General features: G+C 32.1%; 1 protein-coding gene and 1 pseudogene across 1 annotated transcript; both read right to left on the minus strand.

The window, feature by feature from the left end:
- Positions 1-3,141: 3,141 nt before the first annotated feature.
- LOC133286652 (signal recognition particle subunit SRP54 2-like) lies at positions 3,142-11,270 on the minus strand (annotated as a pseudogene).
- A 9,001-nt stretch (positions 11,271-20,271) lies between these two features.
- On the minus strand, positions 20,272-23,805 carry LOC133286655 (PTI1-like tyrosine-protein kinase At3g15890). Its single transcript, XM_061484095.1, has 4 exons — positions 23,481-23,805; positions 22,836-22,983; positions 21,210-21,472; positions 20,272-21,134 (listed from the first exon to the last, which is right to left on the minus strand). The coding sequence occupies exons 1-4, from the start codon at positions 23,516-23,518 to the stop codon at positions 20,486-20,488; spliced, it is 1,098 nt and encodes a 365-aa protein (XP_061340079.1). The 5' UTR covers positions 23,519-23,805; the 3' UTR covers positions 20,272-20,485.
- Positions 23,806-24,676: the final 871 nt, after the last annotated feature.

The raw sequence follows: 24,676 nt of genomic DNA on the forward strand, positions 1-24,676 counted from the left end.
GAATCTCTTAGAGGTTATTTGATAGGAGAAATTTTTTGAAATTTCTAGGAAAGTGATAGAAGTAAACCTATTTACTCACATTTAGTTATATGTTTCTGAAAATTTTCATGGGAATCTGATTTTCCCAAGATTTTATTTTGTGTACAAATTTTATTTCAAAATGACATCCAAGAATATTACTAAAGAGTATTAAGGAGTGGTATTCTTGAAATCCCAAGTGTTGGAAAAAATTTACACTTTTTTTTGAACAAAATCCCGATAATATTTTAGTATAACAAACAGTTTTTTTGTAACATTTTCGAAAAAAATAATTTTCTCACCATATTCATTGAAACCATGATTGCTGGATATAAAAAAATTTATCCTCTATCAAACGCCCCCTTAATACATTAAAATGATCTATAACTTAACCAGGTGGTGGAATAGCTTGATAAGGGTTGATGTATAACATCATTTACCATTGCAATTTTCAAGAATTAATATATTATTTTAATATTCATAAATTAAAAAAAATAATTTTTCATATATGTTAATTTTTCAAATATTGGAATTTTTTATTTTTATAAAAATTAATATATTTTTGGACACTCTGATCAATAGATTTTTATAAAAATTAATATCATATGACATATTTGAAAAAAATATATAAATTCTTTATTAAAGGATATTTTTGTCAAACATATTTATTTTTATTCTCTTTTTTTTTTTGGTAAGCTATTTTTATCCTCTCAAATATTATAAATGCATTATCAAATATTAATTTTTTATAAAAATATTAGATAATGTTATCTTATATAATATTATGCCAAACATTAGATAATATTAAAATCTAATCAGGTCTTATACAATCAGACTTTATACTATCAGATTTTATATTATCAGATTTTATCCTATAGTGTGCACCTCATATGCACGGACACACATAAATTTGATTTTTTAAAATTTGCGTGTCGGACACATGTCCAACACAGACACGCATCCGACACGCGGTCAACATTTGGGGACACGCTCGGACACGGTGGGACACTTTTTTTTTTTAAATCTTAATTTTATTTTATTAACTAAATATAAAGAAATAATTTATAAATTAATTTTTTTCTGTTATGAAATTTGACATTAAAAATTAACAAAATACGAAAAATTACTTATATTTATGTTATGAAATTTAAATATTTGATTGGTTATATTACTTATTATGGACTTTTATATGTATTAAATATAAATTATATTATATATATTAAATTTTTTATTTAATATCAAAACGTGTCCCAACGTGTCGAAATATGATATTTTTTAGAATTAATGTGTCGGCGTTTGGTGTCGTGTCCCGTGCATCATAGGTGTGCACCAATCTTAATCAGCATCCTATTAGTGAGTTTATTTATTTTGAACCGAGATCACCATTTTTAGGTAAAATAGGAGGGTAAAATTGGAAAAGAAAAAAAATAACAGGGATAAAGAAAAAAACAAAAAATCAATTATGTGAGAAGGATCACCAAAAGATTCAGTGATCCTGGACCATATTAAATATTTCCCCTATCAGTGCGATTAAATTTCTTCCCTGTCATCTTTTTGTGTAAAAAGAATATTCAATTTTATCATATTATATTCATTTTTCAATCTTTACGTGAGTAGTTGATAATAATAATTAATTTTGAAAATAATAATAATACTAAAATTTCTTTGTGTTATTACCTCATCACATTAATTTATTACGTACACACAATAAGTTATGAATGTATTAGAGAATACCTATCACATTACAAGGAATTAAACATGGGAAAAAAATATTAAAAACACTCGTTTAATGTAAATTTGTTCTAATGTGGAAAAATAAGAGTACAGTACAGTCACCATCATTCAATGCGTTAAAATCACAAATTCACAACGCACTTTACATTAATTAAAAAATAAATATACCGTTACTTATTTTAGGTTCAATTTAAAAGAAGAATTTCTAAAAAGGATAAGAGGTGTAAAATTTTTATAATCCCGTCTTAAATTTGTGTAAGGACCTGTTTGGTGTGATGTATAAAACCTGATAGTATAAGCTTATACTATATGTTATGACATTTTCAATTATTTGGTGTGACCATCGTATAATATAAACTTATATAGCAGGATCCCTTTATACATCAAAATGATGTATAACTGAATCAGCCATAGGAGTGGTGGATTAAGCCTGATAAAGAATTGATGTATTAATATTACTTACAAGTACAATTCCCAAGAACTAATATGTCATTTTAATATTTATATATTAAAATAATTTTTTTTTAATATATTAATTTTTAAAATATTGAAGAATATTATCTTATATAATACCATACCATACCAAACGCTGGATTGTGTAAGTGGTATTAGGAAAATTCTGAATTTTGGGTGAAAATAATAATAATATATGAGGTGAGTACGAAAGAACTATAAATTAAAAAAAAAATCATATTTTTATAATGTTAGCGGGTTGACACTTGACATAAAGGGATGGGTTGCCTTATTTTAAAGTGAGTTGGAATAACTTACTCCCTTTGCCATTTTATTTTTTTGTTGGGATGTATCGCATCAAGATTCACAATGTTCGTTGCACATCAAATGTGTCTCACAACTCTCACATCATTATGAAGTGAGACAATCAAAATGGAAGTTTACAAAAAAAATTGGGTGAACCAACTCGGATAAAAACTCTATAGACACGAGACAATAGGTACGTGTGTACAAGTATCATTATTCATCTCGTTCAAGTAGTTCAAAAAAGCTGTGAAATACACCAGAACATGTAAGCTGTGATAAGGTTGAGGCGAACTCAATCATGAAAGCATGAAAGCTGAAGCGGACAGACAGCAAAATATTATAGGAGACTAAAATATTTTCAGTACTCCAACAGTGCCTCGTACTTAGTACATCATTTACTAAATGGGTTTTATTGGCGTTTGGTACAAGAGAAATTTTTATTTGTCCGGGAATCTCGATTTTTAAAAATATGATTTTTACATCCAGTTTATGATGATATCCAAAAATTTAAAATTTTAAAAAAATCAATTTCCCAGGAATCCTAAAATTATCCACGTACCAAACGGCCCCAAGAGTTATGTTGTAGGAAAAATGATTGTGTAATGTTATAGAGATTCGTTTTGCGTGCCATAATTTTTTTTTTTTCTTCAAAAAGTGTGAGCTCTACAAAATGTTGTGTATGTAAGAAAGTTTGTTGTGTCATGTTAAATGACAAATGCAAATCCCTTACTAAATATGACAAAATAATATTTTTATACTACCACCTCCAAACATTCCCATCATATAGCAGATCCCATCTGCCTCATCAAGCTTTGTAACCCACCAATCCTCCAATTTGATTTAGCATCTGCGGTGCGAGGCATCTATTCATATTTCGGGATAAGGCACTCATGTCTCCCTTCTTTGGTATTTTAAGCCCTTTCCTTTTGCTCCATATCTTTGCAAGACGTTTATACTCTTCCAACATCTCCATTACTTCCCTAATTTGACAACCAGAACCTCGAGCTATTCGCATCATACGGGACTCATTCATGAGCTTTGGGTTTGAACTATCCAACTCTGAAACATACAAGTAATTAAAGGTTAGCAGGTGAAGGAATGCCATTTCAATACCAACAATGAATTTCGTATTTATAAAGTTGACGTTCTAAAAGAGCCAAAACATAAAAATAAAACAAATTCCAATGCTTGCCTTCATTTGGCATTGAGTCCATCATTGTCATGTAACGTTTAATTTTTGCCTGGCTTTCCTTCTCACCGCCTTTCGGCATTAATTCAGCACTAAGTCCTGATAGCATAGAAGATACCTACATAAACCAACCAAGAAACAAAAAATCAGCCCATTGTTACACAGGTACCAAGCAGTTATTAGTATCTGCTTAGTGCATCAAATGTAAATTTATGAAATTTTAGAGTATATATAATAAATTCAATCAAACTTAATAGAGAGGTAACCTGGCCGATAGGACCCATTTTAAGTCTGACCTGAAACAGCTCATACCAAATCCTCAAGGTGAAGCTTCCTTCGGACAGCTTTTGAAACAGTTCATGCTGTTGATCCATAGGAACAACTTCTTGAAATTTGTCCATGAACCCAGACAAGTCTCCCATGCCTAGTTCAAAAGTCATTAGACATGACTAAAGATTACTTTTTAAGGGAACTGGCACATAACATATAGTTCAAAAAGTGAGGCAAAATTTAAAACACATGTCAAGACAAAAACCATAAAGTACACACCTAATAGACGACTAACAAAAGGTTTAACATCAAAAACTTCAAAGTCATCCATGTGTTCTCCCGTTCCAATGAATATCACAGGACTCTTCGTTGCTGCAACACTGAACATACAAAATTAATAAGACTAGATTCACAAAAAAATATAATAATAATAATAATAAGACTTGGTATTCAAACCACAACACATACACACATACATCATATTTACAAAAGTTGATATTAAATCATATAAATATAATACAATTATTCTGGTAAGTGGTAACACTTACGCACTAATAGCACCTCCACCCTTTGCATGGCCATCCATTTTAGTGACAATGACAGCTCCAACTGCGACACTCTATTTAAATGCTTGAGCTTGATCAAAAGCAGCCTGACCAATACTGCTATCCATAACAAATATAACAAGATCTGGTTTCTGAACAATGCAAAGAAAATATATTAAAAATTATTAGCTTTTGGAAACAGACATTAATGCATACAGTATCCACAGAAAATACCGTTGCTTCTGCAACTTGGCGCATTTCTTCAAAAAGAGCAGCTTCTTGTTTGTGTCGCCCACTGGTGTCAACAATAATAAGATCACAATTTTCTTCCTTGAATCTTTCAACACCTTCCACGGCAATTTTCACGGGATCTGACTCCATATAGCTGCAGAGCAATGGGGCATGGCAACCAAACAATTACTTAAGCATTAAGATCATAGGCAATGAAATGCAAATGATATAAAAGCAAAGAGTGGTAAAGATAATAGAAATGACAGAAAGCAAACATAATCATAAGATATATGCAAATAGATCCTTGGGAGAAAGAAAAAAAGATAAAACTTTGTTAATTATTGGTTTCCCGTTTGTTTTACATTGGTAATACAATATCTTCAAAAGGAACAACAATGGAGCATGTCTATGAGAAAGATTGTAATCACTCACCAGCCCACAATGTTTTTAATTGGCTATCAATTTTCTTTTTCCTAAGTTTCTTTTTCCCTCTTTTTCCTTAGCAATCTTATGCTTCATTTAGGGAGAAAGAACAAAAGAAAGTGAAAACTAAAGAACAAGGGTATGCCTTTTGCAGGCATTGGAATCTGAACAATGAAATTTAGTAGTTGGATTAGAGAGTGTACAAGTTAGAACATTTGAAAAAGAGAATAAAAACAGCCAAATATAGGCCTCAATCTCAGCAATTGTTAAATGTAAACATCACCAATCTCACCCTTGTCCTCAGTTAATGCTTACTTGAAGTCAAATAATATCCCAAAACAAGCTTGAGAGGTCATTACTCGCCAGAAGGCCAAATTCTTCGGAAAAAACAAAGTTACTAAATTCTAAGAAAACCTAACATTATAGACAATGACACAAATCCAATCCCTAGCAACTATACACCATTCTTCTAGAAGCAAATCTTCAGATTGTGTCTCCAACGAGAATTGGCCAGTTCTTTGGAATATTATTCATCTCATAGTTTCAACATCTACATTAAAAATATGATCAGCCAAGACACGAGCCCAATAGGAATATAATTGATCGTGCCTCATTAACATTTACAACCTTGACTTTGTTATCAACAGGCATGTATGCAGCATGTCTAACAATATAACATTAATCTGCAGTTTACATACAATATTATCTGCAGTTTCCATCATTGCATTTCTCATGAGCCATGAATAAGGCAAAAATACTAGTAATAGTGTAGAAAATTAGAATTCAAACATGTTTCCGTTTTTATTTCCTATTAATTAGGATTGATTATGATTGATTAGGATTGATTATGATTGATTAGGATTAATTGTGATTGATGAGAATTGATTGTGATTAGGATTGTGATAGGATTGATTAGTCATCGCTTAGTCATTCTTAGCGATTCTTTCTTGTATAAATACTCACTCATGTAATTTATTCAATATCAATATACAAAAACTTCTTTTCAATATGGTATCAGAGCGGGTTTGTTCCTACCCTAATTCAAATCTGAAATAACCATCCAAACACTTCCATCACCGTCAAACACCTCCTAAACACCGCCTTGAATCTGTCCAACACAGAAACCTAGTTTACTGACCTCCGATCAAAAAAGTGAGGTGACCATTCGACTCAGAAGGATCCAACGAGTCGACCGCCGCTGGACCCATCGCCGTCAGCCGCTGCACGCGCCACCACGCGCCGCCTTCCAGACGTTTTTTTTCCGTCGCGACTTGCACAGACCTTCTCGCCGGCTTCTCCCCTTCCTGTTCCAGAGGTCAGATCAAAAGTTTACAAAACTTGATTTTTCATCAACGGTCAACCCTTCTCTTTTTATTCATGGCTTCCTCAAAACACTCTTTTTATTACCACGAGCAACCTCCTAAGGCCACTAGTCATGTGGTCCAGCAAGGTACAACTTTCCATGTTGATAGTCAAAATCATTGGATCCTTGATTCTGGAGCCTCTGATCATATGACAGGTAATCTTGGCTTGTTTTGTTCATACACTCCATATTCTGAACCTTCTCGGGTCAAGATCGCCGATGGCAGTTTTTCCCAGATTGCGGGACACGGAACCATTAAACTTTCTGAGCTGATTACTTTGACATCAGTTCTTTATGTTCCTTCTCTGACTTGTAATCTCATTTCCATTAGCAAGCTCACCTCTGAGTTGCATTGCTTTGCTAAATTCTTTCCACATGGTTGTGTTTTTCAGGAACAGGACTCAGAGAGGATGATTGGCAGTGCTAGAAAGGATGGTGGACTTTACTACTTTGAGGAGGATGTGACTCATGAAGCTGTTTTCGTAGAAAAAAACTCTATGTTTCCTTTTGATTCATGTAATGATGTTATGCTGTGGCATCGTAGGCTAGGCCATCCAAATTTTATTTATCTTCAGAAGTTGTTGCCAAACTTATTTATTAATAAAAGTCCAAGTTTGTTTTCTTGTGATATTTGTCAACTTGCCAAGCATACTCGTGCTCATTATCCTTCTAAAGTTCACCATGACTCTTCCCCATTTTCCTTAATTCATAGCGACATATGGGGTCCAGCCCGTGCTAAAAATATTTCAGGTACTCGATGGTTCATTACCTTCATTGATGACCATTCTCGAGTTTGTTGGGTGTATCTTCTAAAGGATAAGTCCGATGCTGCATCCGTGTTTAAAAAATTTCATGCCATGGTTCAAACCCAATTCCAAGTTGCTATACAAATTCTTCGTACAGATAATGGCAAAGAGTATTTTAACTCTATTCTTGGAGAATATCTTTCCCAACATGGCATCCTTCACCAAAGCTCGTGTCCTGACACACCCCAACAAAACGGAGTTGCGGAAAGAAAAAACCGACATCTCCTTGAAGTTGCTCGGGCTCTTATGTTTACCACGAGTGTTCCTAAATATCTTTGGGGAGAGGCAGTTCTCACTGCCTCGTATCTGATAAATCGAATGCCATCTCGCATTCTGAAATTTCAGTCTCCTCTTTCTAGTCTTGTTCGTATCTTCCCTTCCTTCCGAGGTGTCTCCTCCTTACCTCTCAAGTTATTTGGTTGTGTTGTATTTGTCCATATTCCCTCCCATCAACGGTCCAAGCTTGATCCTATGTCTCTCCAGTGTGTCTTTATTGGTTATTCTCCTACTCAACGTGGCTATAAGTGTTATTCACCCTCTCTTCGTAAGGTCTTTGTCTCTATGGATGTCACTTTTTCTGAGAATGACCCTTTCTTCCCCTCGACTTCTCTTCAGGGGGAGTCTATAGGAGTAGATGAAGATCAGTCATGGGAACCTATTAATGCCACAGTATTACCTCTACTTTTGGAAACAGGGGGAGCTACAGAATCCTCACCATCAGGAGCCTCCTCAAAATGGGGACAAGTTTATAGCAGGCGAAAGCCTCCTCAAAGTGTGAATAACCCAGAGCCTCTACACTGCCAGGATTCTGAACCATGTTCTAGTTCTAGCACCCCAATACTTGAGTGTCATGGTGAAAATGATCTACACTTGCCCATTGCTCTCAGAAAAGGTACTCGATCTTGTACTACTTATCCTATTTCTAATCATATTTCATATGGAAAGTTGTCCCCAGGGTTTCGTGCTTTCAATACTATGTTGGATAGTACAAAGATACCGAGAAATATACATGAGGCTCTCAATGATAAAAAATGGAGGGATGCTGTCTTTGAAGAAATGAATGCTTTAGAAAGAAATGGAACTTGGGAGATAGTGACCCTACCCAAAGGAAAAAAGGCAGTAGGATGCAAATGGGTGTTTACAATAAAATTCAATGCAGATAATAGCATCAACAGATACAAGGCAAGATTGGTTGCAAAGGGTTTCACTCAGACTCATGGGATAGATTATCATGAGACTTTTGCTCCGGTTGCTAAAGTCAATACCATCCGAGTTCTCTTATCTCTTGCTGCCAATCTAGATTGGCCTCTGCAACAGTTAGATGTGAAGAATGCATTCCTAAATGGTGACTTACATGAAGAAGTCTATATGGATCCTCCACCTGGTTTTGAAAAGGGAAATGGATCAGTGTGTAAACTAAAAAAGTCTCTATATGGATTGAAACAGTCTCCCAGAGAATGGTTCGACAAATTCACACAAGCAGTCAAAAGAAGAGGCTTCATTCAAGCACAGACTGATCATACTCTCTTCCACAAACACTCTAAGGATGGTAAAATTGCTATTCTTATTGTATATGTAGATGATATAATTCTTACAGGTGATGATATTGAGGAATTGAACACCTTGAAGAAATTTCTAGCAGCTCAATTTGAACTCAAAGACCTTGGCACTCTCAAATATTTCCTTGGTATGGAAGTTGCTAGGAGCAAAACAGGCATCACTCTAACACAAAAGAAATATGTTCTAGATCTTTTGTTGGAAACAGGAATGTTAGGGTGTAAACCTGCTGAGACACCTGTGGAACCTAATACCAAGTTAGGTATTGAAGATGGGAATGAGGTGGATAAAGAACAATATCAGCGATTGGTTGGTAAACTAATCTACTTATCTCATACGCGTCCTGACATTGCCTTTGCGGTGAGTATGATTAGTCAATTCATGCACTCACCCAAGGAGAAGCATCTTACTGCAGTCTATAGGGTGCTTAGATACCTCAAGAATACTCCAGGAAGAGGATTATTCTTTAAAAAGGGGTATAAAAGGACAATTGAAATCTACACTAATGCAGATTGGGCAGGCTCATCAGTAGACAGAAGATCTACCTCAGGCTATTGCACCTATGTGTGGGGAAATCTTGTTACTTGGAGAAGCAAAAAGCAAACAGTGGTTGCAAGAAGTAGTGCTGAAGCAGAATTTCGAGCTTTAGCTCATGGAGTTTGTGAAGGAATCTGGTTGAGAAGACTTCTTCAAGAGTTGAAGATTTCATATTCCCTACCAATAAAACTATATTGTGACAACAAGGCAGCTGTTAGCATTGCTCAAAATCCTGTGCATCATGGTCGAACAAAGCACGTGGAAGTTGATCGTCACTTCATCAAAGAAAAATTAGATGATGGAAGTGTGCATTTGATATATGTTCCAACCAAAGAGCAAACGGTAGATGTCCTTACCAAGGGCCTACACCGTCCAGCATTCGAAGACTTGATTGGCAAGTTGGGAATGATCAATATTTACCTCCCAACTTGAGGGGGAGTGTAGAAAATTAGAATTCAAACATGTTTCCGTTTTTATTTCCTATTAATTAGGATTGATTATGATTGATTAGGATTGATTATGATTGATTAGGATTAATTGTGATTGATTAGAATTGATTGTGATTAGGATTGTGATAGGATTGATTAGTCATCGCTTAGTCATTCTTAGCGATTCGCTTAGTCATTCTTAGCGAATCTTTCTTGTATAAATACTCACTCATGTAATTTATTCAATATCAATATACAAAAACTTCTTTTCAATAAATAGATTCAGAGTTTACATACAATATTAACTGTAACAAATGCCAATGAGTACCTTCCATAGAAAGGAATCTTAGCTTTAGTGGCATTTTGCTTCAACTGATCAAATGCACCAGCTCTGAATGTATCTGCACATACTAGACCTGGCTTCCAGCCTTTCTTTTGATGATAATATGCATATTTAGTACAAGTTGTGGTTTTTCCAGATCCTGAATTCATTTAAAAAATATATAGGCATACATAAACAAGTGCATTTTTCTTTGAAAATAAGTGGACAAACAATAAAGGATAAGGAAAGTCACATATTGCTTGGTGTAATGTATAAATCGTAAGTACAAAACTTAGTAAGCATGCTTTGGGATGGTTAGTTGACATACCAGTGCGGTTTGTGTCAATTGAATATAAAAGCAAAATATAAACAAACAGCAGGTAAACTTATTTAATAGGCAACAAACCTTGTAAACCAAAAACATGACAACACTTGTTTTTCCTTTTTTGAGAGTGAAAGAGGGCTTTCCAGGATCCAGGATTTTGCAGAGTTCATTGAACACAGCCTAGAATAAAAAAGAGTCCATAAATGATAACAGGGAATATAATAAGAAGCCATGACAAATGTTGGATTTTGAATTGCTACTCATAAGCCTCTTATGCAGACTAAGACAATACACTTCGTTTCTAAGATCCAATCTAAAAAATAGGTAATTGAGTATAGTATTTCCAATGGGAAAAAAAAAATTCAAAACCTTGCTACGATATCTATTTAAATAAACACAAAAACAAAAACAAAAAAACAAAAAAGGGGTTACCTGCTGGATGATCCTGCGTTTGTTGTGACCAGCAGCGAGATCATCGAGATTGACAATCTTCTTAATGTTGGTTTGCATGTCACGGACAAGCTTGAATTGAACATCGGCTTGGAGAAGAGCTCGAGTGATCTCGTTGAGGCAATCGTTGAGGACCTTCTCGTCGATGATGGTGGCATTGCTCATCTGCTGTAGAGCACGTGAAATGCTCCCACCTAACTGTGCTAGAACCATCTTGCCTCCAAATTTCTTTGATCAAATTCTGAAAACTTCCAAATTCTGAAATTAGGGTTTGTAGGATGAAGCTTCTTCCTTCGCCGCCGGGGACACAAAAGCGGGGGGGTTCTGGGATGTGGCAAAAAAATATCCTGTTTGGTTAGAGTTTAACTTAAATACGTCAGGCATCATGTATATTTAAAAAATAAAAAATTTGATCTAAGCTTGTTGGATTTTAGCATATTTAATTTTATTAGACATTTAATAATTAAAATAACATTAATTTATTATTCATAATCATTAAAATAATAATTTATTTATTTTTTTAAAAATAAATGATATGATATCGGCTCGACATGTAAAAGAAAACATACGACATGCTTTCTAAATATGTTTTTTCCAAAGTCTAAGTCTGGTTTATTTGCTTATATATAACAGGTCAAGTCTGATATGATATAAGCCGAGTCGTAGGTCCCGTTAAGCTAACTGACCCATTAACACCTCGTGTTCTAACTATACATAACTTATTATTAGTTCTTAAAATGTTTATTAGTTATCGGTGACATTTGTAAATTTTAATATTTATTATAAAAAGTAAAAAAAAAAGGTTTGATGATTTATAGGTGCTTCAAAGGTAGAAATTTTTTGTTTGTCTCGTAAAGAAAAAATGGAGTGGGAACCATAATATTTATGGTTTTTCTCACCTTTTTTTTCTCTGCCTTTGAAGTATAAATTATTTTCCCATAATTTATTTAGGGCATCGTTGAAATAAAATTTACATATATATAAGAAAAAGTATTTGTCATTTTAAATGATATAAAATTATATCATTTAAAATAACAAATACTTTTCACACATATATATATATATATATATATATTATGGAAAAAGATTCGTTTATAATTTTTTTTACAAATTATACTAAGTATGATCGGTCATACACTCTCGATTAAAGTATGACCGATCAGACATAGAGATATAAACATTATTTGTATAATTTAGCTTGTAAATAAAAATTTTTAAATTGAGAATATAGAGATGCCTCTTTATAGTATGACCGATCACACATATATAAAATTTTTGTAAGAGTTTGTAAACAAAAAATTTGTAAATATAAATATTATCCACTTCTCGTTTCATTATTTAAATTGGGAATATAGAGATACCTCTTTTAGTTTATGAATAAATAAATTAATATAAAGAAAGATACCGTCGTTATTTGGATTCAAATATTAGACTAATATTTACGAAAATTAACTTAAAAAAAAAACACGGAGGAGGCATGCTTACTTGAATTCTTAAAATTGTTTAATAAGAATTTATTTTCAATTTATGTACGTTCAAGTGAAAATACATAAATAGATGATGATGTTTTCGAGTCTCCTTTCAGGCAATTCGATAATTGTTGAAGATAGTTCTTTTGTGTAATGTTAATAAAATCGTGATAGCTCGGCCGCGGGTTGCCTCGGGAATCTGTTAATCGGTTTAAGTAAAGTAATGGATTAGTCATGCATCATAATTAGTGTAATTTGGCCGATTTTAGTGAAAATCAGTGATCCGACCAGATTTCAAAAAACAAAATTTCAAAAAAAATAAAATCATAATGGACATATTTGAGTATTTTTTGTTTATTAACTTACATAGGTTATATACGTATAACACTAATATTATCTCAATTATGCACTATGGGAGAAAATTTGATTTGATTTATAGTTAGAGATGTTTATTGAACCTGAAATCATGTATCGTGATCGTTATATTTTTGTTTGATCCTTTATTAGATAATAATGTGTGATTTATTATTTTTTATATTAAAATATTTGAAATTTTTATTATTTTTTTATATATTTAAATATGTTTATAATTTTTTAATATAAATTATAGAATTATATATAATTATCGGGTTATGTGGTTCAACCAGTGATTTATTGATTAAATCAGTGATTCCGTAATTCAGTACCTCAACCGAATAATAAGTAGGCCAATTTTAATAACTTTGCTTCCTTGCGATCTTGTAGAATAAAAGTTAAAAGTGGAGTAAGCAATATGAACAAATGCATGACAAAGGTTGAGCCTATGAACTCTAAGAAGAGAGAAAATACCGATAATTTAGCTTTTATATTTGGATTTTATAAAAGTTATGTTGTAAGAAAAATGATTGTGTTATGTTATAGAGATTCGTTTTGCGTGCCGTATTTTTTTTTTTTTTTGCTCCAAAAAATGCTGACCCCACCAAATTCTGTGTGTGTAGGAAATTTTTTCTTGTCATGTTAAATGAGGAATGCAAATTCCTTTATATTTATAGAAGACAGGAGATAAAGAAAGTTATTCATGGGAGATTCCGATGCCGTGGAATAATAAATATTGAAATAGGATTATCCATGGATATAAGATCTATATGTGGGGTAAAATGGAAATTTTGATAAAAAAGCAAGAAACACCATGATTTTTTTAAATGGTCCCCGAACATTTAAAAAATCCCGCGTAGAAGGTCCAGAATATCGATCCAAAATAATATAAAAATTATCCTTATTATTTCAGAGTTTTATAAGAGTTATGTTATACGAAAAGTGATTATTTCATATTACTGAGATTCATTTTTTGTGTCTTAGTTTTTTCTTTTTGCTTCAAAAAATATAGGCTCCAAAAATATTATGTGTAGAAAACTTTACCATATCATATTAAAAGACAAACGAAAATCTATTATTTCAAATAAGAAAAGTATTTATGTTTTTTATGTTTCCAAAATATTAAGTACAGCTACTTTTATAATTAATTTTTTTATTAAATACTAAGAGAATATGGCATTACACTTATTAAAAAAAAACAAACAAACACACACGCACACACAAATTCTAATTCAACACTATCAATTAATAGAAAGACGTTGGCATCGGGCTTTTTAAAGTGGATGTTATTTTAGGAAGTAAATGCTCCGGTCTTTCTATTAATTGATAGGTCCTTTTAGTTAGGTTGACGCATTTTTTTTTAATCTGAGGTTGTACACGTATCATACAAGAAGGACAATGTCTACATAATTTTAAGGCATCAATTAGGGCTCCTGATTGAGATGTCAATGTAGTTATCAGACACGACAAAATATATTGATCATGCAAACATTAACATCAAACTTTGTCATATTCACGTGATTTTTTAGGCACTTATTTAATAATTAATTATCGATTGACATTGATTATAAATTATTTTAAAAATTTAATCTCTTCAAAAAATATACATTAATATGTCCTTGTTTGACAGTTGACCATCAAGTTTACCCGGATATTTTTTAAAAATTTTACCCTATCCGAATAAAGAAGGAGATACCCAGATATATTTCAAAAAACTGAAAAATGCTTGAATTATTTACCCTAAGAAAGCGGCTACCCGAGTAAATATGCATGGTCCTATAAAAACGCAAATGAGAAACAAAAATTCAAATTTACATCTCCCCCGCATGGTGGTTATAATTTAACAAACAATCGGTAGAGAATCGGTATACTTTCACTCAAATTACTAAATAATCATTGGTTAAGTAGCAGGTCGTTTACATAGTCAATATCCTTGCAACTACTAATAAAAAGGCAAGTAACTCATTCAACTCATTAAATCTCATCCTTTATCATTCAAACAGAGAGTTTACAAGTTGCAGAGCGCCTTGTGCACAAAGATAAATCTTTTACCGTCAATGACACTTGTGCAGGGCGCCTTGTGCATAAGGATAAATCTTTTGCAGAAATGTCATCTTTATAATTATCAAGGCTCTGAGGGTGAGTTTCGATTTGTAAGATTTATCTTGCAAAATGCAAGGCTTTTATAGTCAATGACACTTCTCAACTTCACCACAAATCAAGATGCAAAGCTCAAAATGATAAAAGATTTATCCTTGCGCACAAGGTGCTCTGCAACTTGTAAACTTCACCACTCTTCTCAACTTGCAATTTTTGTTTCTCATTTGCGTTTTTATAGGACCACGCATATTTACCAGTGTAGCCGCCTCCCTACTCGGGTAAATAATTCAAACATTTTCCAATTCTTTGAAATATACCCGGGTATCTCCCTCCCTAAAATTTTCAAAAAATACCCGAGTAGGGTGAGGGATACCCGCGTAAGCGTGATGGTCAACGGTCAAACAGGGACAAATTGATGTTATATTTTCTGAAGTGGTTAAATTTTTGAAATAATTTATAATCAAGGTTAATTTAATAATTAATTATTAAATAAAAGCTACAGTGGTCAAAAAGCCTATTCACGTCTTTTAGTTTCGCCAAGCCACCCAATTATATAGTGATCTACACAAGATACAAACCATTTGAAGTAAATTCTATACCGGCCTATATCAAAAAAACAAAGCCAGGTACTATGATAAAGGATAATATCAGCTAGGCAAATAATAGAGAACAATTTGTATAGAATTGATATTTGTGATAAAGGAAATTATGAATAGAAAATTTCACCTAAATCAAACGTTAGGATTCCCTTCATAACAACTAACTTTCGATAACTCACTGAAATTGAGCTTAAACTTTCCTATCAGTTAAGTACTAGAGCTTTTTCTAGCACAACATGGGATATAAGATATTATTATTATTAAATAATATTATTATCAATGATATTATTATATCTGAATCGTTAATTTTCAGCAATCAACGGTTATTATTTCAACAAATTAATTAATAAAATTAATTATTAATTCACAATAAATAATAACAGTTTATTGACGAAAATCAACAGTTAAGATATAATAGTAAGATTAGTATTAATAATTATGGGTAAAGGATGTCTCGAGTCAACGAAAATAAGTTATATCCGGTGAGCCCAAAACGACGTCATTTTAAGACGAAAATCAAGGTGTTTTTGCAATTCTAATATATTATAGGGTTATATTAGTCTTTATCATTATAGTTTTTTAATCTTATAACCTCAAAAGGACATCGTTTTGAGTTCACTGCAGATAACTTTATCTCCATGGAGAAATACTTTTCCTAATATTATTTGATAATAACAATATCCGACGTTATATAGCTTAACCTAATCCACGTTTTGTTTTTTGAAAAAATAGTAAAGATAATGATAAAAGAACAATCATAATGCGTCGTTTGAAAACAATTTAAATTTTGAGTAATAAATGTTTATAATTTTGTGTGATTATATTTATATCTACATTAATATATTTAAAAAAGAGTTTAACATTAATTAATGGTAAATATCTGCATTAATATCTCACTTCTTTTTTCCCGTACATCGCACAAGTAATGTCCTAATATATATATATATAGTGACACGTTCTTTCTTTTAGAGATTAATAAACGACAATCGCTTACAAAATTTTTGATCTTTTTCTTTCGTGCATCGCACAAGTAATGTACTAGTTTGATTTTTATTTTTTTTTGATAAGCTGAATTTTAAACATGATATAAGTGAGAAAAGAGTTTAACATTATTCAGTGACAAACAACTGTATTAATATCCCACTGCTTTTTGCAATGATAATTATTAAATACGAATTTTTTCCCTCTTTTTGAATTATTTTTTTAAGTTTAATTTTTTAATTTAAACTTAAAAAAATGAGATTTTTAAAAAAATACCAATGAAAAAATGATGGATAGGTTGAGAAAAAAATACCATTTAATTATTTTTCTTCAACTCATTGAAAAAAAAATACCATTGGTAGGTTGAGATTTTTTTTAGCCTGCTGTAATTCAAAATGAGAATGATGGATAAAAAACTATTCTGAGATTATTCCTGGTTTTACTCATACGAAATATGATAGAAATAAATAAATCACCCCACTTTTTAAATATTTCTCCCAAAAAAAAAAACTCATATTCGATATCTTCCAACTGCTACTTCAATAATCCCTAGCTAGCCAATATACAATTATGTTGCTCATCACAAAGGACAACCTCAGGTTGACGTGCAAGACATAAGGCAGTGTTTGGTTCAGGAGAAATTTTTTTTTACTAGGAAAATGTAATTGATAGAGAAATGGTTGAAAAATAAATTTGGTAGAAAAATGTAAAAATAGTTGTTTGGTTGACCCAAATATTACCAGAGAAATTTATTTAAATATGCAAAATCTATGTTCGGGAGAAACTTTGCACTTGTTTTTTCACTTCTCCAGTTATCTCAAAATACCATATCTCAAGTGGTATTCTGTAACAGTGAATTTCATCCAAAAATCAACACAAAAGTCATTTTCCCATCTATCCTATTTACCTGGTATTTTTTGAAAAAACCTGAACCAAACGTGCTATTTTCCAATATTCACTTACACTTTCCCATCAATCCCAAAATAAACCTTCAACTAAACACTACACGAGAGTTTGGAAGATTACGTGAATCTTCAATGATTCTAGCATACATACTTTTTATATAAATTCTCCAGCATTCTAGTAGCAAGGGTGGTCAACACTAGTAGCAATAATTATTTCTCTAACAAAAAGATAGTAGGAATTAAAATAGAATTGTTTGGAATAGAATTTTTTTTTTTTAAGATTATCATCATATCCAAATTTTAAACCTTTTTTTTTTTGTGAAACAAACTCCAAAGACTTAGAACCAATGTAAATTACATAATAAATTAGTTAGTATTTATTTCATTATCTTTATAATTGATATGTAAATCTGAAATAATATGAAATTATATAAATAAACAAAGGGAAAAATATTTCCGCAGTTAATGCAGAGAAGTTATCTGCATTTATTCCAAAACGACGTCGTTTTGGTATTAAAATCTTAAAAAATTATAAATATAAAGACTATTATAACCCTAAAATAAATTAAAATTACAAAAACATCATGATTTGCGTCCCAAAACGATGTCGTATTGGCTTACTGCAGATAACTTATTTGCAGTAACTGCATAAAAAGCGAACCCATAAACAAATATATAAGGGTACTAGAGTTGTTAACGGGCCGAGTCGAGCCGAGCTTTGATCTTAAAAGGTTAAGTCTGTGATTAAATGTGTCGGCCTTACCAAGCCTGTTACCTGTTACGAATATAATTATCGATCTATGGTCTGTCTTATTTACAAAAAATAAAAGCCTGATTTGGCCTGTTAGCCTATTAGAAAAAAATAAGACAATAAAATTTTATCCAAACATAATATATAATCAAAAACACTAATAATTCCATAAATATTCATAAATTCAATGTATATCGAAACAACATAATATAGAATAAAATCATTCAAAAAGTCTGTTTAACTAATAAAATAGAGGTGAAATGGATTAAGAGGAGAGAGAGAGGGCTAATACAAATAGTATAAAAAATATAAATAAAAATAAAAATTTATATACTAGGCCAGCCTGAGAGACTCCAAGGCCGAGCTTTTGAATTGGAGTCTGAGACTTTTTACTAAACGAGCTTTTATATAAGTCCAAGTCTAGTTCCAACAACCAATATTAGGCATGTAAGCCTGAGCCTTCACGAGCCGAGCCAAAGCCCCTGAAAGGCCCATGACTCGTTTATCACTCCTAGGTACAACGTAAACATTAATGTATTGTATTTTGTAAATAATTTTCTCAATTTTTTTTTGGAAAATATGTTTCTCATGTTACATGAGACAAATTATCTCATGCAACACACAAAAAAGTAGATGAGATCCATCTTTTTCCTTTCTCTCTCTTCTTTAAAGTGGGTCCTACTCACTTTTTTGTGTGTTATATGAGATAAATTATCTCATACAACATGAGAAAAATCAAAACTTTTTGTTTTTATAAATTAGGAATGTAAAAAACAAAAACAAAACTAACTAGAAACCAGTCTGATACACGTCATTATGAACTAACGCTATGCAGTCGTCTGGGGCATAAGTGAACTTCTGAAGGCTTCAGTCACGAGTGTAAGAGACTGGACAACTCTGCGGTGCCTGTTAAGAGATTTCAAAAGGGCGATTTGGTTTCTGTACACTATACATATTATATTATGAAAAAAACTATTTTACGCTGTGATAACTTTTTTTCCTACGCACCTTTTCTTTTTTATAACTGTGTCACTTTTTTTTAGGTGATGAAATCCATAAATTTATCTCCTATGACATGAGATAACTTATTTCCTTTAACATGAGATTAATAAAATTAATAAAACCTTTATATTATATGAGTTTTATAAAAGTTATGTTGTAAGAAAAGTGATTGTGTTATGTTATAGAGATTCATTTTTCGTGCCGTAATTTTTTTTTTGTTTCAAAAAATACGGGCCCCATAAAATATTGTGTGTGTAAAAAAAAAATTATGAACATGTTACGTGATAAATACAAACCCCGTATTATATACACAAAACACATAACTTTACAGTACACAAAACACATAACTCGTTGGTCACATTTTTTTAGGCGTGGGTGATGCCTAATTTGCGCGAGATAACTCACGTTTAATTTGGGAGTGTTTCATCGGCAACGGCACCTTATTTAGAGGGAAGTAGTCACGCCCATTTTAACATGATTGGATGGAATAAATATGTAAATTAATTTTAAAATATTATGTTTAATTTCATAAATTTTTATTTAAATAGTAATATTTTAAGGATTCGCTTTATCTGCAGTTACTGCAGATAAATTATCTACAATAAGTTCAATAAGACATTATTTTGGGACGAAAATCATGGTATTTTTGTAATTTTAATTTATTTCAAGATTATTATAATTTTTATAATTATAATTTTCTAGTCTTTCAATCCTAAAACGACGTCGTTTTGAAAGTAAATACAGATAACTTATCTATATTAACTGTAATAATATTTTTCTGATATTTTAATTATTATTTTTTCCAAAATTCATTTGTTTTACTTATTTTTTTTATGATGAATTAATAAATGAGACACCGGATCAAGAGTAATAAACTCCTTAGCACTTTGAATTATTGGTTATAGCATCACCCTGTTGATTAGTAGAGTAAAAACTAACAAAGTAATCTTAATGGAGCTAGAGCTTGTGAGAAAAGTAAAATTGAAGCTTTTGCAAGTAAAATTATAGCATCACACTGCTTAGCATCACCCTGTTGGTTATAGCATAACCCAAGTTTAAAAGCATAGAAATTCCCTTATTTCCAAAAAAAATAGCATAGTAACAAAGGTGAAACAAGAATACAAGATGCAGATCTCAAATTGATAACCCCAAGGGGAATAAAACAGTATACAAATAGACAAACCCCAAGCACTCATAAATCCATGCAAGTGGGAAACATGTCCATGCTGATATGATAAATGGTCACCCAGTGTCACCTTGCCAATTGCAATAATAACAAACTATAGTTATACCTGAAAACTTCACAACCTGTATTTTAAGATATCAAGTTCATAGTTTGTTTGTTTCTTTGTTTTTTTGGGTATCATTCATAGCTCAGTATTCTCTTTCAACTCATGTTTTAATTCTTTTTCTTCATATATAAAGTCCAAACTGTCTTCAGCTGCTAATGTCCCATCATCATTGTATTCTACAGCTAGAGGGCTTCTAAACATTTCACTATTCTCTATAAGAGAAAGTTTATCTTTAGATTCTCCCTTCAATAGCTCTACCACATCAAGCATGGTGGGTCTCTTGTCAGGTAGATTCTGAGCACACACCAATGCAACAAAAATAACTCTTTTAAGCTCTTCCTCCACATAGTTACCATTTAGTCTGGGATCAGCAATTTCACTGAATTTCTTCTCACAAACCAATGGAAATGCCCAATCAACTATTGATCGCCTCACCGTGGAACTAATCTTTTCAACTGGTTTTCTGCCACTGGCGAGTTCTAGAAGGAGAATACCAAAACTGTAGACATCACAACTCTCGTTCGCTTTACCTAACATAGCATATTCTGGTGCAAGGTAGCCCAGGGTACCCTTAACTTTTGTAGTCACATGAGTTGCCCCATCAGGGATCAATTTAGCAAACCCAAAATCAGCAACCCGGGCTTGGAAATCTGAATCCAACAACACATTGCTTGCTTTAATATCCCTGTGGATGACATGTGGTGTTGCTTGATGGTGAAGATATCTGAAAGTAATAAAATTTGAGATTAATGTAATGATAGTGCCAGAAGCTCATAGGGAGAGTCAGGCTAGTACTCACACAATTCCCTCAGCAGACCCAATAGCAATATTCATTCGCCGATTCCAATCTAGAAGGCTTTCCGCTGAGTGCTGTCCATGAAGATGTGAGAGAAGGCTCAAATTTGGCATATATTCATATACAATTAACCGTTCCTGTCCTTCAGCACAATAGCCACGTAGACTAAGAAGATTCTTGTGTCGTACTCTTGCCAGTATTTCAACTTCAACAGCAAATTCCATATCTGCTTTGTTGCTCCAAACTTTCAATCTTTTCACTGCAATCTGCATGTGTAGATCAAAATGCCATCTACTTTACAGGGATCGTACACAAATATGGAATGGAAAGATTTTTGAAACAGGAAAATGGTAATGCAGTTAATATATTTGTCAGTCATCAACATATTTTCAATAGCTTCAATTCATGAGCGCTAGCTAAAATGTTTTGAACAGAGGTTTTCGCAGTATTAGCAACTGAAACTTCTGATCATATTCTTTAGAAATCATACTACAAGGTCATATCAAAACCTACGAGTTTAAAGAACCATCCATTGAGGAACACAAATCAAACACATTCTCTTCTATAATACAATCGACAGCTATTTTACTCCAATCTTAGAACGAAGACTGAATCATAAAAATGCTTATCAACAGCAAGGCATCATATTATTTAGGCTCACTCACAAATCATGATAAGAAAACTGGTGCACTCATATTGAAGGATTGTTGCAACAGAAAATAGACGACACGGGGGGATGGTGGATTCAGTTTCTACTTCCCTCCCATTCAACCCCCAATTCGATAAAGAAAATATTCTTCTACACAGATCCCTCTCAAGCTCATCCTTTGCAGCACCAATGAAAGAATCATCATTACTAATTATCAAGTAAGATTGAGAAAGATATAGGATCCTTTATGAAATGATTCAAACTATCAAAGCAGACCCCACAAAGCCATTAAGAATGTGAAATGGCCCATAATATTTGACAAAGAGAAAGCGGTTTTATATAACCTTTTCCCAGTGTCATCTACAAATGATACCATTTATGTACTCTACTCTGTTCCAGAATATCTAAGTAAGCCGCAAATTCATTGTGCTGAAGTACAAATGTTTTATAGTATATCCTTTATACTTTGTCAGACCATACATGCATTATAAATCATGATTGCTTAACAATGACACAGATTGTTAAGTAATAATACTTTCAATATGAAAGAGGGTAAAACAAGAAGATATTGCTTCCTTAAAGTAGATAAAAGGAAATGATAGTGTGAGGGGAGTAATACTTTGATGGTGTGGATATCAAATCAATTTCGATCTTCAATTCTTGGCAAGGATGGAGATTGGAGATAAATTAATAAGGAATGAAAATAATCATGTGATGGACTAGATGTGTCTGTGTCATTACGGAACAGCACCCGTATATGAGAAAACTCACTTATATGGTTCGTCATTTCCAAAATATGCAGTTAAAGGAAAAATAAAAAGGCTGTCCAAATATATTTTTAAAGTAAATGTTACGCTAGATAACCCCCTCCCGCAAAGAATTAGCAACCACAACTAAATGATCAAGAATAACCATAAAGGCATAGACTGCGGTGATTTGATTCGATAAAAAATAACAATAATAATAAAGTGTAGTCATACTTGTGATCCATCCCAAAGTTGACCCCAGTACACACTGCCAAAGCTCCCTTCTCCAAGCTTGTTATCATAGTTGAAATTATTTGTAGCAGAGTGTAATTCCTTCAAAGAAAACACTCGCCATGTAGGTTGTTCTTTCCCTCGTTTTTTGCTGCATGAATAAACACTCTAATATCAATTATCCATTGGGTTAAAAGGGATAAAATAAAATGAATAGTTTAGGCAAAAGTTTGAACATAAAAAATGTACTTTAAGAAGTCTCCAGGTATTATAGTATCAAAGAAACAGGCACCTTAGTACGCCCAGAACAGTTAAACCATGCATAAGTTGTCAATTAAGTCATAATGTACACTCAAATCTTCTCTCTTTATTTTGCCTCTAGAGACCTACAAAACTAACCCAATAGATTCTTTTTACTCATGACTATTTTTGCTAATCCCAAGAATCTGAGCTAAACCCAGAATATAAAGCCCTCTCTAATATTCATTTTCTTCAAAAAAAATAAATAAAAAATAAATAAAAAGAAAAGAAAACACAACCTTATAGTCATACTACACAAATGTCTGATCCAAAACAACAACAATAAAGCAAGAGAAATAGATAATAATGAACAGTTACTTTCAACTTTTTGTTAATGAATTGTAATACCGATCCGAAGCACTTCCGCAACAAAACCAAAAAGCCATAACCTTCCACCAATCAGCCCCACCTTCTCCTCTCTCTCTCTTCTCTGTACCTTGTTAATCAATCCTAGAAAGATGAACAAAATCAAAACTTGAAATTGACCCACGAAACCAAATCAGGTGTGTTCTTGTTGTTTGTCCAATCCGGAAGTTGTTTCTCTTGTTTCAGCGTGAAGTCAAATGAACAGAACAGGCGTGGCAGTAAAAATGACAGGGCGGATGATGAGATGCCAAATGAAAGTATGAATTCGAAAAAATTGATGTTATGGGAACGTTGTTTGGTCTGGGAAAACCCGAAAACAGAGGTTAGAGAGATTTTGTTTGATGTTGCATATTTAAGAAGATTCTGCAAGCTAAACCTCCTTTTTACTAGTCAAACTGGAAAAAGTTCTTCTGCTACGGATGCAGTTAGTTTAGTGTGCACTTTCACTCGCAACCGACACCTACATGTTAAATTATTAATAAATAATATTTTTTTTGGATGAAATTATTAATAAATAATTTATTTTAAAATTAAGTGATATAGTGATTTAATAAAGAGTTTTATAAGAGTTATGTTGTAGGAAAAATGATTGTGTAATGTTATAGAGATTCGTTTTGCATGCCGTAATTTTTTTTTTCTTTTTTCATCAAAAAGTGTGGGCCTCACAAAATGTTATGTGTGTAGAAAAGTTTATTGTGTCATGTTAAATAACAAATGCAAATTTCTTTAATAAAAAAATAAGATACGTATCATCTAATATTCTAAAAGAAACCCATGCTTTGACAAGTTTGTTGATGTGTCGCTTTCTCCTTAACTTTCAGTTTTGTATTCACTCTACAAGATATTTAAAACCTTTTCTTCTTTGGTAAAAAAGAATAAAAAAAATATATATTAAACAAAATCAAATTTCTAATTAAATTCAATTGAGAAAATATGTTAACAATTGCTAGTGGCGGACAACTCATTTAATGTCCACTACTTTATGAAATCTTGATTTTCAATTTTTAATTTGAATTTTTAATTTTTAATTTTAATTTGAATTTGAATTTTTAATTTTTAATTTGAATTCGAACTTTTAATTTTGAATTTAAATTTTAAAGGGTGGGAAAACATATAAACAATTGTTGGTGACAGACAACTAATTTATTATCCATTACAAAAAATGAAAATATTTTGTA

The sequence above is a fragment of the Gastrolobium bilobum genome, unplaced genomic scaffold (genome assembly GCF_033153095.1).
Source record: "Gastrolobium bilobum isolate Gb01-03AN ecotype WA unplaced genomic scaffold, APGP_CSIRO_Gbil_v1 utg5155, whole genome shotgun sequence".
NCBI classification, from domain to species: domain Eukaryota; kingdom Viridiplantae; phylum Streptophyta; class Magnoliopsida; order Fabales; family Fabaceae; genus Gastrolobium; species Gastrolobium bilobum.

Excerpts from the sequence above, each read along its gene's own strand:
- LOC133286655 (XM_061484095.1), bottom strand. The coding sequence starts at position 23,518 with ATGGCTTTTTGGTTTTGTTGCGGAAGTGCTTCGGATCG. Across the intron at positions 22,984-23,480 it reads TGCGGAAGTGCTTCGGATCG|CAAAAAACGAGGGAAAGAAC; the intron begins GTATTACAATTC and ends TTATTCATGCAG. Across the intron at positions 21,135-21,209 it reads GGGTCTGCTGAGGGAATTGT|ATATCTTCACCATCAAGCAA; the intron begins GTGAGTACTAGC and ends TATTACTTTCAG.